We start from the raw sequence: 18,014 nt of genomic DNA, 5'->3' as shown, positions 1-18,014 counted from the left end.
TCTAATAGTTTTCCCAGTACCTTTTCCCTAGTAATTGTGATTGTTTTAAGTTCCTCTCTCCCTTTTAGGCTGGGGACGGGAACGAAGGTGGACAGGCACGGAATTATGTGACACCGGCAGGCATGCTGGCTCCCCGATTTTATCCCACCTGCTGAAGGCAGGATGAGGGTGACATAGCTATCTGCTTGTAAACAGCAGGTAGCTAATTGAGCCTGCTAATGGACACTTAAGGCCAATTGTTCCCGCAGGCGACCAGGGACACTACCACTGCCTGGAGGCAGCCTCCTGGCAGCAACCAATGGGGCCAAAGCTCCAGGCATGCATAGGGGTCCTCCCCACTCCCCACCGCTTGCCTGGGTTCAGCAGCAGTCATAGGTCAGCCTATGGAGGGGCCCCTCTGCTGCAGTGGTGATCTGGCTGTAAAGGCCTTTTTTAATTTTAAATTTTAAAAAGTTGGAGAGAGGGTATCTCCATTTTTGGAGTGCCCTCTCCTTCATTTACCTGCTAAGGCATCTTGCTGCTGCTTTCAAGTTGGAGGGCTTCCTTTTAGCCCTCTAGCTCAGCCTACCTGTTATCCTTAACTGGACAGCAAGCCTGCCCTCTGACCAATAATTGGCCAATTTGGGGAAAATCACAGATGAGTGACTGTTACCCACACAGTGCAGGGTTTCGACATCGATTTGAGTCTGATGGCCGGGTCCTGAATCCCGCAGGAAAATCTTGCTCTTAGTTTTGATGCCTGCTGTGGCTCAGCTGATAGTACTCCTGCTTCTGAGTTAGAATGTTGCGAGTTCAAGCCCAACTTCAGAGATTTGAGTACAAAAATCTTGGCTTGCAGTACTGGGGAAGTGCCTCACTATCAGAGATGCTGTCTCTTGGATAAAATGTTATACTGAGACCCCATCTCCTCTCTCAGTTGGACATAAAAAATACACCATGGCACTATTTTATAGAAGAGCAGGGAAGTTATCCCCAGTGTTCTGGCCAACATTTATTTCAATCAACATCACAAAAATAGATTATCTGATCATTACCACATAACTGTTTGTAGGAGCTTCCTGTCTGCATATTGGCTGCAGCATTACCTACATTACAACAGTGAATACACTTCAAAAGTACTTCAGTGGCTATAAAGCACTTTGAGATGTTCTGAGGTCATGAAAGGCATTATATAAATGCAAGTCTGTCTGTCTGACTTCACCATGTGCAACATCACTAGAGATCGACTGGTTATATATTAAAGGTTTTGAGACTCTCTGCTAGTTATGCTTAATTGCTGTACCATAGCTGTCAGTCATACTAATCCTATTATAGCTACCTGTTAGCTTTAACTTGTAAGGTACACATACTTACCATTCATTGCACTTATCTTTCAGTCCTCCCAAAGCTAGGGAACATTCATGTGCTGCAGGCCACCCACTTTACTTATCCTCTGTGATTCTGGCCTGTTACCGTGGATGGATATTTTCCCATGCCCGTAAGCTAAAAACTGGGTGAAGGACCTCGCCAAAGCATTCTCCCCAAGGTTAATTAAACACTGTCACATTCACTTGGCAACCTTCATGATTGTCCATTTGATTACTGCTGAACAGTGTTTGAACACACACACGAACACACACGCTGGTAATGGAAGTGATCTGCAATGGCAAAACCACTAGAACTGGTTCAGTGAGATGACAAGTTGCAAAAATTAAGAGCAGACTAGCATAGTCAACAATCAACAGTGTGATTTTCTATCCCCAAGCAATGTGCTAAAAATAGCTACATTTCTAAAGAGATGAGACAATCTTGGAACTGTACATTATATGTGCAAGATCATTTTGACAAGTTTTTTGTTAACTGCATTATAAATCAGATGCCAGCACTCAACAGAAATGGAATTCATATGACTGCCCTTGATATCAAGGCAGCATTTGACCGAGTATGGCATCAAGGAGCCCTAGCAAAACTGAAGTCAATGGGAATCAGGGGAAAACTGAAGTCATACCTAGCGCAAAGGAAGATGGTTGTGGTTGTTGGAGGTCAATCATCTGAGCTCCAGGACACCACTACAGGAGTTCATTAGGGTTGTGTCCTAGGCTCAACCATCTTCAGCTGCTTCATCAATGACCTTCCTTCAATCATCAGGTCAGAAGTGGGGATATTCGCTGATGATTGCACAATGTTCAGCACCATTCACAACTCCTCAGATACTGAAGCAGTCCATGTGGAAATGCAGCAAGACCTGGACAATATCCAGGCTTGGGCTGATAAGTGACATGTAACATTCGCGCTACACAAATGCCAGGCAATGACCATCTCCTACAAGACAGAATCTAACCATCTCCCCTTGACATTCAATGGCAGTACCATCACTGAATCCCCAACTACCAACATTCTAGGAGTTACCATTGACCAGAAACTGAACTGAAGTAGCCATATAAATACTGTGGCTACAAGTACAGGTCAGAGGCTAAGAATCCTGCGGTGAGTAATTCACCTCCTGACTCCCCAAAGCCTGTTCACCATCTACAAGGCACAAGTCAGGAGTGTGATGGAATACTCTCCACTTGCCTGGATGGGTGCAGCTCCAACAACACTCAAGAAGCTCGACACCATCCAGGACAAAGCAGCCCACTTGATTGGCACCCCATCCACAAACATTCACTCTCTCCACCACCGACGCACAGTGGCAGCAGTGTGTACCATCTTCAAGATGCACTGCAGCAACGCACCAAGGCTCCTTAAACAGCACCTTCCAAACCCACGACCTCTACCAACTAGAAGGACAAGGGCAGCAAATGCATGGGAACACCACCACCTGCAAGTTCCCCTCCAAGCCACACATCATCTTGACTTGGAACTATATCACCGTTCCTCCACTGTTACTAGGTCAAAATCCTGGAACTCCCTTCCTAACAGCACTGTGGGTGTACCTACCCCAAATGAACTGCAGCAGTTCAAGAAGGCAGCTCACCACCACTTCTCAAGGGCAATTAGGGATGGGCAACAAATACTGGCCTAGCCAGCGATGCCCACATCCCATGAATGAATAATTTTTAAAAAATGACTAGCAAAAGTATGGTTTAGCACAAAGATTGTATTTTTAATATAACAAATACAAAATGAATTGGCATTTACTTATTGTTTATGTCCAGCATATATTCCCTCCTGAACATTATCCTCACAAGAGCCACCAAAAGGGCAAATATGGCACATATTAATTTATGGAAGCTATATGGTTCAATATTGATCTAATGCTTTTTAAACTTCAAGGTATGACTGAAATGCTTTGTTACTGTTTTATTTTCAATAAAATTGCAAAGTCACCATTGGGCCAAAGTAAACATTAGCTTGCTAACAATCTATTTGAATGCCCAGTACAAATCCACATTTAACAGGCTAAAGTTTTAATGCACATTAAATATATTTAACTGGAAATATATTTCAAAATATAGGACTTGGAACAGTTAGGAAGTGATCAATGAAATACATCATATATTATATGTTTTAAAATGATAATAAGAAAAAGAAACAAAGAAAATAATTAAGGCTGTTCAGATAGAAAGTCTAAATATCAAATAGGCACAATGGTATAGTTACGGGTAGTGCCTGTTTTGTCTTCAAACATAATGTAATTATTCAATTTTAGTTGCAAAGCAAGATAAAACTGAAGTTGAGTACATGGATGAAATGATCATGACACTGAAACAGAAAATTTGGACCTCTTTGCTTTGGAACTTGTATCATTATAAGTTCATTGAGCTCATATTTTGCAAATAAGGCAATTAATTATCATTTGCTAACCAATAAATATCGTTGATATGGTGAGAAGGCAGGCAGGTGACACTCATCTCTAGGAAAAGGATTGACTTGTTCTGTCTAATGCACTTTCTGCCTCCAAAATTTCTTATGTTCACACTAAGATATTCTGGTTAGAGTTCCATTATTCTCTTAGCAATTGCTATTTCTAACTACATATGTGCATTTTGCATATGAAGATCCATCAGATGTTACCTTAGAGGTGTCCCTGTTCTCATTCAGGTTATTTACAGCAAACTGAAATACACTGGTCTTGGTAAAATATATCTTACTATATTAGTCCTGTACACTGAATAAATGTGGATATATAATAATTCGGTAGAGGGAGTGAATATTTGGATAAAACTTCAACATAATCCAGTAATACTTAAATATGTTACTCAACAAAAGGAAAATGGTGTTTGGATATACATGATGATCCAAAGAGGGGATTGCTTTTTCAGTATCCATAGAGAATTCTAACAATGTACTGCAACAGACTTCAGCAGTACCATGACAATTCTTTTAAAAATAACATATATATTCCATCACATATGTGAATCACCTTATTTCATAATTCTACACATGAATAGCAGGGGTAAAAATGTGCAGAATTCTGAATAATCACATTTTCAAAATGGAAAATTATGCCTTTCCTAACATGCGATCCTTGACCTTGATGATGAAAACATGTACAAATATGAAAAACCCCTAATAAAATCAACAGTTATATCAATGTGATATAAACAACCAGTTTTATGTAAAAATAATTTAGCTTTTAGAATGAAAAAAGAAAGCCACAGACAATTTTTGAAATAGACAATATACTTGTGATTTCAGAGACTTTATGGGAGTAGCGATACCTTCTCTGGAACAGTTCTGGCCACAAGCTGTCTGATAAACATAGAACATCTCTCGAGCTTGCTTCCCACCTTGAAGGGGGGCAGACAGGGGCACAAAGAGGAAGGAAAGGAGAAAAAAATGACAGGAAAGAAAGGATTGAAGAAACAAAAAGGACAATGATGGGAAACATTAGTTAGAAAAAGAGTTCAAGAAAGTTTAGGATGCAATTATAGCATTTCAACTTGACATATACCATAAACTTAGCATTCATCTAAGTATACCATAACATGTCAAATCCTATCTACTACTATCCTTCATATTTCTCAAAAGTCACTTCTCACTGTATATATGTTGCACAAAATATAAACTGCACTGAGGGTTTTAAGTAAAATCTATCTATAATTTATGAATTTAATCATTACCACAATGAGCTATTGCATCTCTGCAATGTTTTCAAAAATGATCATTTTGATGTTTCACAACTTTTTTTTTACAATTTCCTCCTTTTCTCCTTCTTTCTCACCTGAAGGCACTGAATCTTGCTGGAATATAGTTCTATAGGCATTGGCAGATCTCTAGATAGTCCATTCGTCATCTCTAAGTTTAGACAGTGAGTGCTAGCAGGCTATTTAATTTATTTTCCAGCAGTAATCACTGAATAGTTACCAGTTGTAGGAATGCTGGCAATTTGCACCCCACCCCTGCAGTTTATCGGCAGTGAGTCTAATGGCACTACCCTAGCTGCTGCCTCAGCTGAGCTTAACTAACTCAGGACTAACCAAAAATCAAGTCTAGGGCATTCTGGTCTGTTTGGTTTAGTACTACATCAGACTGTGCCTCTACTCATTAGACCATCAAGGAAGATCACAATGTTTTAAGTTTATGATGTATTTTTCACTGTCCACATTTTTATGTAACCCAATTACATTCTTAAAAAATTCAGGGAAGCACTCCACCATTCAGACTATGAACTGTCAAACAAATAGTGCTCAATAAAAGAAGGAATACAGCTCCACTAATCAGCATTATTAATGTTAGAGCTCTTGAAGTTGCAATTCTACTACAGAAATTGTTGCATTTTATTCGAGACTTAAGTTAAAACACATTGCACTCTAAAATAGATGAGCAAAACAGACCAAAAGCATTTCTACCTGATTACAGCCTGGCCACAGTCATGGTCATGGTCAGTACCTAATGGTCAGTAACAAGCTTATTTTGGCTCACAAACATGCCTGACAATCCAGCTGATGTGGAGTGATAGGGGTTCACCTGGATTACAGGTACACTGATGTAATTCTAACAGAAATAACTTAAAACAGAAATATCCTGTTCAGGGATTAAAATACAATATACCATTACTTAAAATAATACATATATAAAACCAATCACACCAGTCTTCTAACTGGCATGTCTTCCTGTCTTCAGTTTTGTAAACCAGTGACCAAAAAGAAAGCTAAAAACTTTGGCAAAATACATTATATAGACTACATGCGTGCCAGCCATGTCTTAAATCAATGAAGAACAGTATCTGTAGGTGATGAGTTCTGTCAAAAGGTTTTTATATGTGATACTGCACAACGCCATTATTCTACTTTTGAAAAAGTAAATAAAAGGGCTTTATGAAACTGAAAGTACAACTCAAACGATAATAAATAACTGGGCTCAACATGATGCAACCAGCTGTGTTCTTAATTAAAGAAAGAAATTACTTAATGCAGGAATAAATTGAACAAGTCAAATCAATAGACAAATTCCATTGACTCACATAATAAGTTCAATTTCAAATGTGATCTCCCTCATTACAATGACAAGGATCTTCCCAAAAACTGACACAGTGGACTGACTATGGATAACTCTATGGATAACTGGGCAAAGCTGTGGATGAATACCTGAAATCCGGCCTGTTTAAATAGTAATGAACCACATGCTTAGATTATTCATAGTGTGTGATGTTGATAGAAAAATAGCATAATATTAGTTTTACCAGTACTGTGACATAATGCAATAGAACACGCTTCAGTTTAGGGAAAAGATCTTCTGAAAATTCAAATGAACACCATTAGGTAGCTTATTAAATGATTTCCTCACATCGAACAATAAATATGACATTTTAAGTTGAGTCTTTGGAACACAAACAGAAAGGGATATAAGGTCACATATCGAGCCTGAAATCCAGACAAAAAAAGAGCAAAATAGTGCGTGCAGAAAGTTGGTAATTCTAGCAAAATTCACCGTAAAGAGCAAACCATTGTGCATTTAAAGGGAGAAAAATATAAAGATTTAACCTCTTTCCATGCCAAACATATATGCTACATATACCAGGCTACTCACCAACAATGATCTGAGTGTCACAAGGAGTTACTAGACTATGGAATAAAAATGCCATAAGTCATAGATAAACTAATGTAATGCTTTTTAAGTGACTTTTTAAATTGTTGTTTATTGCATAGCAGATTTAATCGTCTTGATATATAATTCGGGGTGTGTTTTTGTATTGCTCAGCCACACATATTTCTGCCTTCACTTCTCAGATCATTTACATAGTGCAGCTTAACTCTTATACTATTCAGTAACACATTTTTGTTCAATCTGATTCATTATGGATAACCTACAGCATGGAATAGGATTGTTAGCAATTACATAACTTTTAGTCAAAGATAAGGCATGCAAAACAATATGAATCTTTTAAGTATGGTTAGTTCTATGAAAATAATGATATATCTTATTGAAAAGTTTAGAAAAATCAAATTTAAGTAACAGAGACCTTAAAGACTCAAAGTCAAGTTCAAATTTCATCTTTGTCTAATGATATCTTGCAAAGAAAGGGATATCCTGTGGTCTTTATTTTCATTTTCCTTTATAACACCACTACACTTTTACCAATCATCACAAATTACAGATTTCAGATTTCAAATAAAAGATTCATGCTTCAAAACTTTTCAAGAGAATTTAGCACTCAAAGGATTAAAGTGGATATAAAAGCTATTGTTTGTAAATTATCTCATTCTTCCATGCATTTCAAAGTGACAAATGGGGATTTCCAGAACACTGACATGAGAACTTACCCACTATATCAAACCAAAGAGGTATGTTACTTGGTTGAACCATGACCACACCCACAATTTCATTCACTCTGTCGTTTTCCATCACTGTGAAGTTGTAAAACGGTTCATCAAAACTGAGGGGAATGGACGATGGTTCTGGTTTCTTAATCCACTCAATGTGCAAACGTGTAGTGGAAGACTTCTGTGGTCTTCCATTGTCCACTGCCTTAATCTGAGCATCAAAGATTAATGCAATAAAGACAGAATACAAACACAAGTAAATATTGCATTAGTAAATGAATCCCATTGTTTTAAAAGACAACACCAACTTTGTCTGCAATGCATGTACAAAACAATTAAGACTTCGAATATTAAGGTTAAAACTTATTAAACTCAATTTCAAACCCTAAAATGAATTTCAGAAGACATCACAAGCCAAAACAGCAAAGCAGAAGTTTATAAAATGCCACAAGAGTTAATAATATTCAACTCAACACTTGTATTGGGTTAAAAACAAGAAATGCTGGAACCACTCAGCAGGTCTGGCAGCATCTGTGGAAAGAGAAGCAGAGTTAACGTTTCCGGTCAGTGACCCTTCCAACGAAGGGTCACTGACCCGAAACGTTAACTCTGCTTCTCTTTCCACAGATGCTGCCAGACCTGCTGAGTGGTTCCAGCATTTCTTGTTTTTATTTCAGATTTCCAGCATCCGCAGTATTTTGCTTTTATATTACTTGTATTGGGTTGTTCTGCAGTCTACTGTTTATAATATTTATAATTTTGTAGTTGACATGCTAAGCATATTAGAGATAATGCAATACAAATGAAAGGCCAATAAGGTTGACAGGGGCAGAAAAATTGAAGATTTAAGGTATCATGTATTTAATTTTGCTCTAATTCTTCTGTTGTACCACTGATCATTGAAGTCAATAGGGATTACCGGGAAGACTCCCCACTGGCTGGAATCATAGCTAGCACAAAGGCAGATGGTTATGGTTATTGGAGGCCAATCATCTCAGCCCCAGGACTTTCCTGTAGGAGTTCCTCAGGGCAGTGTCCTAGGCACAACTATCGTCAGCTGCTTCATCAATGATCTCCCTTTCATCATAAGTTCAGAAGTGGGGATGTTTGCGAATGATTGCAGTGTTCAGCTGCATTCGCAGCTTCTCAGATAATGAAGTAGTCTGTGCCATGCAGCAAGACCTGGACGACTTTCAGACTTGGGCTGATAAGTGCAGGCAACATTTGAGCCACACAAGAGGCGGGTAATGACCATCTCCAACAAGAGTGGCTGCAGTGTGCACCATCTACAAGATGCACTGCAGCAAATCTCAAAGTTTTCTTCAACAGCACCTCCCAAATCCATAGCCTCGACAACCTAAAAGGAAAAGGACAGCAGGTGCATGGGAACACCAACATGTGAAGTTCCCCTCCAAGTTACACACCATCCTGACTTAGAAATATATCACCATAGTTTCATCGCCACAGGGAATAAATCCTGGAACTCCCTCCCTAACAGCACTGTGGAAGGACCTTCACCACACGGACTGCTTCGTCTCAAGAAGGTGACTCACCAGTACCTTCTCAAGAGCAATTAGAGATGGGCAATAAATGCTGACCTTGCCAGTGACACCCATATCCCAGAAATGAAGAAAAGAATCTGCCCGTAAATGCCCAGCACTCAAAATCGTAGAATGATACAGCATTTATCCAATTCTCTTTTGAATGTTACTATGGCATCTGCTTCCATCACTTTTTCAGGTTGTGCATTCCCAAACAAAGCAACTCACAGTGTTAAAAAATTGTTTCCTCATATCACCTCTGGTGCTTTTGTCAATTACCGTAAAGCTGTGCCCTCTAGTTACCAATCCTTCTGCCACTTGAAACAGTTTCTCCTTATTTACTCTGTCAAAACCATTCATGATTTTGAATAACTCCTCTTTACTGTCTCTGCTCCAAGGAGAATGACCTCAACTTCTCTAGTCTCTCCAAGTAACTGAGGTACCTCATCCCTGGTGTCATTCTAGTAAATCTCTTTTACATCCTCTCTAAGCTTTGGCATCCTTCCTAAAGTTTGATGCCTAGGAACAATACTGCATCAGAGGCCTAACCAGGGTTTAGCATAAATTTCTTGCTCTATTCCTCCATTAATAAAGTCATGGATCCCATATGCTTTTTTAACAGACGTCTCAACTTGATCCTGCCACATTCAAAGATTTGCATACATACACCTCCACATCTCTCTGCTCCTGCACCCACTTTTAAATTGTATCATTTAGTTCATATTGCCTCCCCTCATTCTTCTGAGTAAAATATATCACTTCACACTTCTCGGCATTAAATTTCATCGACCACCTGTTTGCTGATTTTACCAGTCTGTCTATGTCCTTCTGAAGTCTGTTACTATCTGCCTCATTGTTTATCACATTTCCAAGTTTTGTTTCATCTGAAAACTTTGAAATTATGGTCAGTATAACACGTCCAGGTCATTAATATATATCAAAAATAGCGACTCCTGTATACATCACTCCAGTCAGTAAAGCCACCGTAGACCACTACTCTCAGCTTTCTGTCCCTTGCCAATTTTGTAAGAATGCTGCCATTTAATCCCACGGGCTTTAACTTTGCTAGCAGGTCTATTATGTGGCACTTTTTCAAATGCCTTTTGAAAGACCGTATACATTTTGACCATACTAACATCATCAACCATCTTCGTTACTTCATCAAAGAACTCGATCAAGTTAGTTAACCACAATTTGCCTTTAACAAATCCATGCTGATGTTCGTTTATTAACCTATACTTTTCCAAGTGCCAATTAATTTTGTCCCACGTTATTATCTCCAGAAGTTTCCCCATCACTGACGTTAGGCTGACTGGTCTTTAATTATTGGGTTTATCCCTTGCTCCCTTTTTAAACAGGCGTGTAATATATGCAATCCTCCAGTCTTCTGGCGCTGCCCCATATCTAAGGAGGTTTGGAAAACTGTGGCTAGAGCCTCCAGCTCCTACTTCCTACAGAGCGTGAAGGTGGGAATTGGGTTCAGGTGGTAAGTTCTGGTAAGTTTTTCTCAAGTTGCAATTTAGATTAAGAGTCAGGCTCCGACAGAGAACATTCAAACTTAAGGTTAGTTAAATAGCCTGGTTAAACAGACAGCAGCCTGGCAGTGGCAGTTACCTGTCCATCAGCTGAAAATAGTTGGTTCAATAGGTGTTAATCACTGTAGCAGGAAGCTAAGCTAGCTAGTGACTGATCAGAGTTTCTATATAAAGTCAGGTTTTTCAAACCACATGGAGTAAGAGGTGCACAGAGAAGAGACTTTGCCTGAGTGAGGCACTGACAGAGTGTGAAGGTGGGAATTTGGTTCACGTGGGAATTCAGTGCAGAGGGGAAAGAGGTGCTCCTTTTTCAGCCTCCAGTAGCTGCAGAAGACACAAGTTACTTCCCAGAAATTGAGGGTAACCTAGAGACAGTGGCACGAGTTTGAAGAGCTAGTGGGTTGAGTCTGTGGGTTCACAGCATTCCAAAGAAAATTGATGTGTGACATAACATCAAAGAAGGTAAGTGATTGGGTGGCAAACATTTTCTCTTTTCCTCTTATATAAACTAGGGAATTATAAATGGGGTTAGTATAACATTAATTGAAACAATAAGAATAATAATCATCTGAAACTCAGGTAATTTATTAGTACGGCTTTATTGGTAGTAGTAAGGTTTACTAGCAGTAGTAAAGCTTATTCGTGATCGTGGTTTATTAATTATAAATTAACTAAGAAAAATAAATCAATAAACAATAATAAAAGATGGCAGGGCAGGTGATGTGCCTGCAGAATGTGGGAGTTCCTGGACGCCAGTGTGATCCAGAGCAAACGCCTCTGCAGTAAGTGTCTGTGGGCTTGAGGAACTTCGGCTCAAACATTGAGCTGGAGGCCGAGCTGCAGACAGTGCGATGCATCAGGGAGGAGGAAAGTTACCTGGACACATTGTTCATAGAGGCGGTCACATCCCTTAAGTTAGGTCGAACTGAGTTGGTCAATGGTCAGGGACAAGGGGGTGTCAGGTAGGTATGGGGAATCAGCATGTAGTAATGGAGGCTCCTCAGGCCTTGACTTTGTCCATCAGGTACGATGTGCTTGCTACCTGTGTGGATAAGGAGAATGAGTGCAAGATGGATGAGCGAACTGACCATGGCACTGTGGTGAATGATGCCATTCAAGTGGGAGGAGCCAAGGGTAATGTGGTAGTGATAGGAGAGTATAGTCAGGGGGATAGACATTAAACTCCACAAAGCTTGTTATGGAAGGATAATGCTGGAGCCTATCTTTACTCAGTTTTACATTTATTTTACAAAGTAAAAGGATGACAAACATGTAGCTCCTCACTCAAACCCTCCACTAGTCTCAGTGAGTGTCTGCTTATAAGTGCTCAAGTAAGACCCCAATTAACACCCTCCACTTGCATATAATCAAACACTGAAACACAATTAACAGATTAACAATAGATACTGTTTTCTGCAGCTGCAATCGGGAGCTCCAAAGTTTAGTTTAGAGATACAGCACTGAAACAGGCCCTTCGGCCCACCGAGTCTGTGCCGACTATCAACCACCCATTTATACTAATCCTACCCTAATTCCATATTCCTACCACATCCCCACCTGTCCCTATATTTCCCTACCACCGACCTATCCTAGGGGCAATTTATAATGGCCAATTAACCTATCAACCTGCAAGTCTTTGGCATGTGGGAGGAAACCGGAGCACCCGGAGAAAACCCACGCAGACACAGGGAAAACTTGCAAACTCCACACAGGCAGTACCCAGAATTGAACCCGGGTCGCTGGAGCTGTGAGGCTGCGGTGCTAACCACAAAGGCTGTGTTGCCTGCCTGGTGCCAGGGTTAAGGACTCATGGCTGGAGAGGAACTTGGAATGGAAGGGGGAGAATCCAGTTGTTGTGATCCACTTGGGAACCAATGACATAGGTAGAACCAGGAATGATGTTCTGCTAAGAGAATTTGAGGAGTTAGGGTTCAAATTAAAATGCAGAACATCAAAGGTAATTATCTCTGGATTCTTACCTGAGCTGCGCGCCAATTGGTATGGGGTCAAACGGAATAGAGAATGGCCCAAAGAGTGGTGTGGGAAGAAGGGGTTTCAATTCATGGGGCAGTGGCAGCAGCACTTAGGGAAGAATCAGCTATTCTGTTGGGATGAGCTCCACTTAAACTGGGCTGGGACCACTGTCCTAGCGAAACGCATAACGAGGGTTGTGGACAGGGCTTTAAACTAATGGAGGGAAGAGTGGGAATGCAGTGCAGGATGGGTTCAGGTGAAGGGGGATTTAGCAATCCAAAGATTGGGGCATTGGAACAGCATTGTGCGTATAGACAAACAGAATGGGACAGGAAGGGACAGAGAGTTTAACAAAAATTGTACACCAGTAAATAGGGTCATTGCAGGGAATAGAAGTAAATAAAATGATATTAAAGGTTCTTTATCTAAATGCACAAAGCACCTGCAATAAGATACATGAAGTAATGGCACAAATAGAGGTAAATGATTTAGATCTAATCGCCATTACAGAGACACGGTTACAAGGTGATCAAGGATGGGAAATAAATATTTTAGGGTACACAATATTTCAGAAAGACAGACAGAATGGCAAGAGAGGAGGGAAAGCCCTGATAGTAAAGGATGACAGAAGGATATTAGTGAGAAAGGATCTGGCCTCAGAAGATCATGAAGTAGAATCAGTATGGGTGAAAATTAGAATAGCAAGAATCAATAAACACTCGTGGGAATAGTTTATAGGCCCCCCGATAGTAGTTATGCTATTGGGCATAGCATTAAACAAGAAATTACTGGAGCTTGTAACAAAGGTAATATAATAATACATAATAATAGAATAATTGTGAGGGACTTTAACCTTCATATAGACTGGGACAATGAAATTGGCAAGAGTGGTCCAGAAGATGAGTTTGTAGAATACTTTTGTGATGGTTTCTTGGAGCAATACATTGTGAAACTGACTCCTGTCTTCACATTGAGGCACTCTACATCATGTTGTGTGGCACTACCACCAAGCTAAATGGGATAGACTTCAAACAGATCTCGGAGCTCAAAACTGGGCATCCATGAGGTGCTGTCAGCCATCAGCAGCAGCAGCAGAATTGTACTCAACCACATACTGGAACCTCATGGCATACACCGGCACATTCCCCACTCTACCATTATCACCAAGCCAGGGGATCAACCCTGGTTCAATGAAGAGTGCAGAAGGGCATGCCAGGAGCAGCACTATGCATACCTCGAAATGAGGTGTCAACCAGGTGAAGTTACAACCCAGGACTACTTGCATGCCAAATAGCGAAAGCAGCATGTGATAGACAGAGCTAAGCAATCCCACAACCAACGGATCAGAACTAAGCTTTGCGGTCCTGCCACATCCAGACGTGAATGGTGGTGGACAATTAAACAATTAACACAAGGAGGAGGCTCCACAAATATCCCCATCTTCAATGATGAGTGTAGCCCAGCACATCCATCCAAAAGATAAGGCTGAAGCATTTGCAACAATCTTCAACCAGAAGTGCCGAGTGGATGATCCATCTTGGCCTCCTCCTGAAGTCCTCAACAGCACAGATGCCAGTCTTCAGCCAATTCTACTCACTCCACGTGATATCAAGAAACGACTGAAGGCACTAGATACTGCAAAGGCTATGGGCCCTGACAACATTTCGACAATAGTACTGAAGACATGTGCTCCAGAACTTGCCGCACCCCATGCCAAGCTATTCCAGTACAGCTACTGCACTGGCATCTACCCAGAAATGTGGAAAATTTCCCAGGTATGTCTTGTACACAAAAAGCAGGACAAGTTCAACCCGGCCAATTACCACCCCATCAGTCTACTCTCAATCATCAGTAAAGTGATGGAAGGTGTCGTCAACAGTGCTATCAAGCGGCATTTGCTTAGCAATAATCTGCTCGGTGATTCTCAGTTTGGGTTCTGCCAGGGCCATTCAGCTCCTGAACTCATTACAGCCTTGGCTCAAACATGGACAAAAGAGCTGAACTCAAGAGGTGAGGTGAAAAATGACTGCCTTGGACATCAAAGCAGTATTTGACCCAGTATGGCATCAAGGAACCCTAGCAAAACTGGAGTCAATGGGAATCAGGGGCAAAACACTCCGCTGGTTGGAGTCATACCCTGCACAAAGGAAGATGGTTGTGATTGTTGGAGGTCAATCATCTGAGCTCCAGGACATCACTGCAGGAGTTCTTCAGGGTAGTGTCCTAGGCCCAACCATCTTCAGCTGTTTCATCAATGACCTTCCTTCAATCATAAGGTCAGAAGTGGGGATGTTCGCTGATGATTGTACAATGTTGCATACGATACGCGACTCCTCAGATACTGAAGCAGTCCGTGTGGAAATGCAGCAAGGCATGGACAATAGCCAGGCTTGGGCTAATAAGTGGCAAGTAACATTCGTGCCACACAAGTGCCAGGCAATGACTAGCTCAAACAAGAGAGAATCTAACCATCTCCTTTGACCTTCAATGGCATTATGATTGCTGAATCTCCCACTATCAACAACCTGAGGGCTACCACTGACCAGAAACTGAACTGGAGTAGCCGTATAAATACAGTGGCTACAAGAGCAGGTCAGAGGCTAGGAATCCTGCAGCGAGTAACTCACCTTCTGACACCCCAAAGGCTGTCCACCATCTACAAAGCACAAGTCAGATGTGTGATGGAATTCTCTCCACTTGCCTGGATGGGTGCAGCTTCAACAACACTCAAGAAGCTCAACACCATCTAGGACAAAGCAACCCGCTTGATTGGCACCCCATCCAAAACATTCACTCTCTCCACCACCAATGCAAAGTGGCAGCAGTGTGTACCATCTACAAGATGCACTGCAGCAAGGCACCAAGGTTCCTTAGCCAGCACCTTCCAAACCCGCGACCTCTACCACCTAGAAGGACAAGGGCAGCAGATGCATGGGAACACCACCACCTGCAAGGTCCCCTCCAAGCCACACACCATCCTGACTTGGAACTATATCATCATTCCTTCACTGTCGCTGGGTCAAAATCCTGGAACTCCCTTTCTAATAGTACTGTGGGTGTACCTATCCTACATGGACCGCAACAGTTCAAGAAGGCAGCTCACCACCACCTTCTCAAGGGCAATTAGGGACGGGCAATAAATGCCCACATCCCATGAATGAAATTTAAAAAAGCTACTGTTACGACCGAGGCGGGAGGAGTGCACTGTCTTTTCTGGTTACACTTCTCCACAGGTCACAACATATATTTAAATATTTACCCAGTTACCAATACAGCTAATCATGTACTCTATTTTTTATCCAGAATAAATATACCAACCAGGTATCTTTAATAAACAGCAAAATTATCAGTTAAACAAGACTTAATCTGTCATGCAGCAAAGCATTAACACACAGATTGAAATATGAAAGTTCCCTTTTTAAAATTCTCTAATTACGCTCTCACACACAGTGGAAAAAAATGCAGAAATTCTCTCTGCAGAGGTCTGTTACAAAAAAAAAGACAACAATGACTACTTTGGTCAAATAGTTGCTAATTCTTGATTGAGAAAAGAGAAGATATGAAAGGATATCAATTGTCCTTTTTTTGGTCTGGTGTCCGAGTATACGGAAATGGGTCACTGGGATCATTTCAGAAATAGACCATTCTGCAGATGTTGAGATGGCGCAGTGGTTAGCACTGCAGCCTCACAGCTCCGGCGACCCGGGTTCAATTCTGGGTACAGCCTGTGTGGAGTTTGCAAGTTCTCCCTGTGTCTGCGTGGGTTTCCTCCGGGTGCTCCGGTTTCCTCCCACAGGCCAAAAGACTTGCAGGTTGGTAGGTAAATTGGCCATTATAAATTGCCCCTAGTATAGGTAGGTGGTAGGGGAATATAGGGACAGATGGGGATGTGGTAGGAATATGGGATTAGTGTAGGATTAGTATAAATGGGTGGTTTGATGGTCGGCACAGACTCGATGGGCTGAAGAGCCTGTTTCAGTGCTGTATCTCTAAACTAAACTAAACTAGGCTTTCTAGCAGCAATTTGGCATCAGGGTTTTCCGCCAGCACACACTTGAATCTCAGGATTTCTTTTTCAGCTTCCCAGGAGAGATCGAGCACCAGGGATTTTAGCTCTCCCACACTGGATCTTTGCAAGATTTCTTCAGAGTTAGAGAAGGAGGTGATCTGGGTGGTTTCTTTTTTCCTTGGCAAGAAACCACCAACTGTCTTCAAGCATTTCACATCCCAACTACACTGAAAACAATGTCCAAACTCCAAACAGAGAGTCGACCTCCTGACCTCCATAAACCTTGACCTGTGGCTTGTGTGTAACCATTTTTTGCCAGGTCACCAGGGATTTGTTGTTTACTGAGCCCAAAGCACCTGATTTCCGCTCGGTGAACTTGGTAAAAAAAACACATCTATGGAATCTTTTCCGTTTTAACACAAGTTGTCAAAAAATAGAATATTAAAATGGAAGCACTTTCGTAACACTATTTTAGATCTAGCATTGTGTAATGTAGCAGGGTTAGTTATTTGTCATAGTAAAAGTTCCACTAAGAAATAGTAATCAAAATACCATTGAATTCCATGTTAAGTTTGAAAGTGACATGCTCCAATCACAAAAATCTTAAACAAAGCCAATTACATAGTATGAGGGGAGAACTGGCTAAGGTAAATAGACTGAAAGGTATGGTGGTAAATGAACAGGGGAAACATTTAAAGAAACAACTCAAAATGTTCGACAAAAATGCATTCTATTGAAAAGCACATTGGCGCAGTGGTTAGCACTGCAGCCTCACAGCTTCAGCGACCCGGGTTCAATTCTGGGTCCTGCCTGTGTGGAGTTTGCAAGTTCTCCCTGTGTCTGCGTGGGTTTTCTCCGGGTGCTCCGGTTTCCTCCCACAAGCCAAAAGACTTGCAGGTTGGTAGGTAAATTGGCCATTATAAATTGCCCCTAGTATAGGTAGGTGGTAGGGAAATATAGGGACAGGTGGGGATGTGGTAGGAATATGGGATTAGTGTAGGATTAGTATAAATGCGTAGCTGATGGTCGGCACAGACTCGGTGGGCCGAAGGGCCTGTTTCAGTGCTGTATCTCTAAACTAAACTAAAAACAAAAACTCAGCAAGAAAGACCAATCCAGGGCTCGTGCAGGAAATTAAGGATAGTATTAGATTAAAAGAAGAGGCTTACAATGTTGCAAAAAAATGGAAGAAATTCTAAGGATTGGGACTGCTTTAGAAACCAGCAAAGGGCCACCACAAGTTGATAAAAAGGGAAAAAATAGAATG

The 18,014-nt window shown here is 41.1% G+C and overlaps 1 protein-coding gene across 5 annotated transcripts in view; it reads right to left on the bottom strand.

Moving 5' to 3' along the window:
• The window catches only part of fat3a (FAT atypical cadherin 3a), an 874,448-nt gene that overhangs the window by 229,532 nt on the left and 626,902 nt on the right, over nucleotides 1–18,014 (bottom strand). For 4 of the 5 annotated variants that reach the window (XM_068033985.1, XM_068033988.1, XM_068033986.1 and 1 more), the window contains one exon: nucleotides 7,689–7,899. In XM_068033985.1, coding sequence (XP_067890086.1) covers nucleotides 7,689–7,899 — 211 coding nt within the window. Of the gene's footprint in view, nucleotides 1–7,688; nucleotides 7,900–11,721; nucleotides 11,807–18,014 lie in introns of those variants that run through there. The other variant, XM_068033989.1, reaches the window with a different exon arrangement.

This window comes from Heterodontus francisci, chromosome 6, assembly GCF_036365525.1.
Source record: "Heterodontus francisci isolate sHetFra1 chromosome 6, sHetFra1.hap1, whole genome shotgun sequence".
Classification (NCBI taxonomy): domain Eukaryota; kingdom Metazoa; phylum Chordata; class Chondrichthyes; order Heterodontiformes; family Heterodontidae; genus Heterodontus; species Heterodontus francisci.
This window is presented reverse-complemented; position numbering and strand designations above follow the sequence as displayed.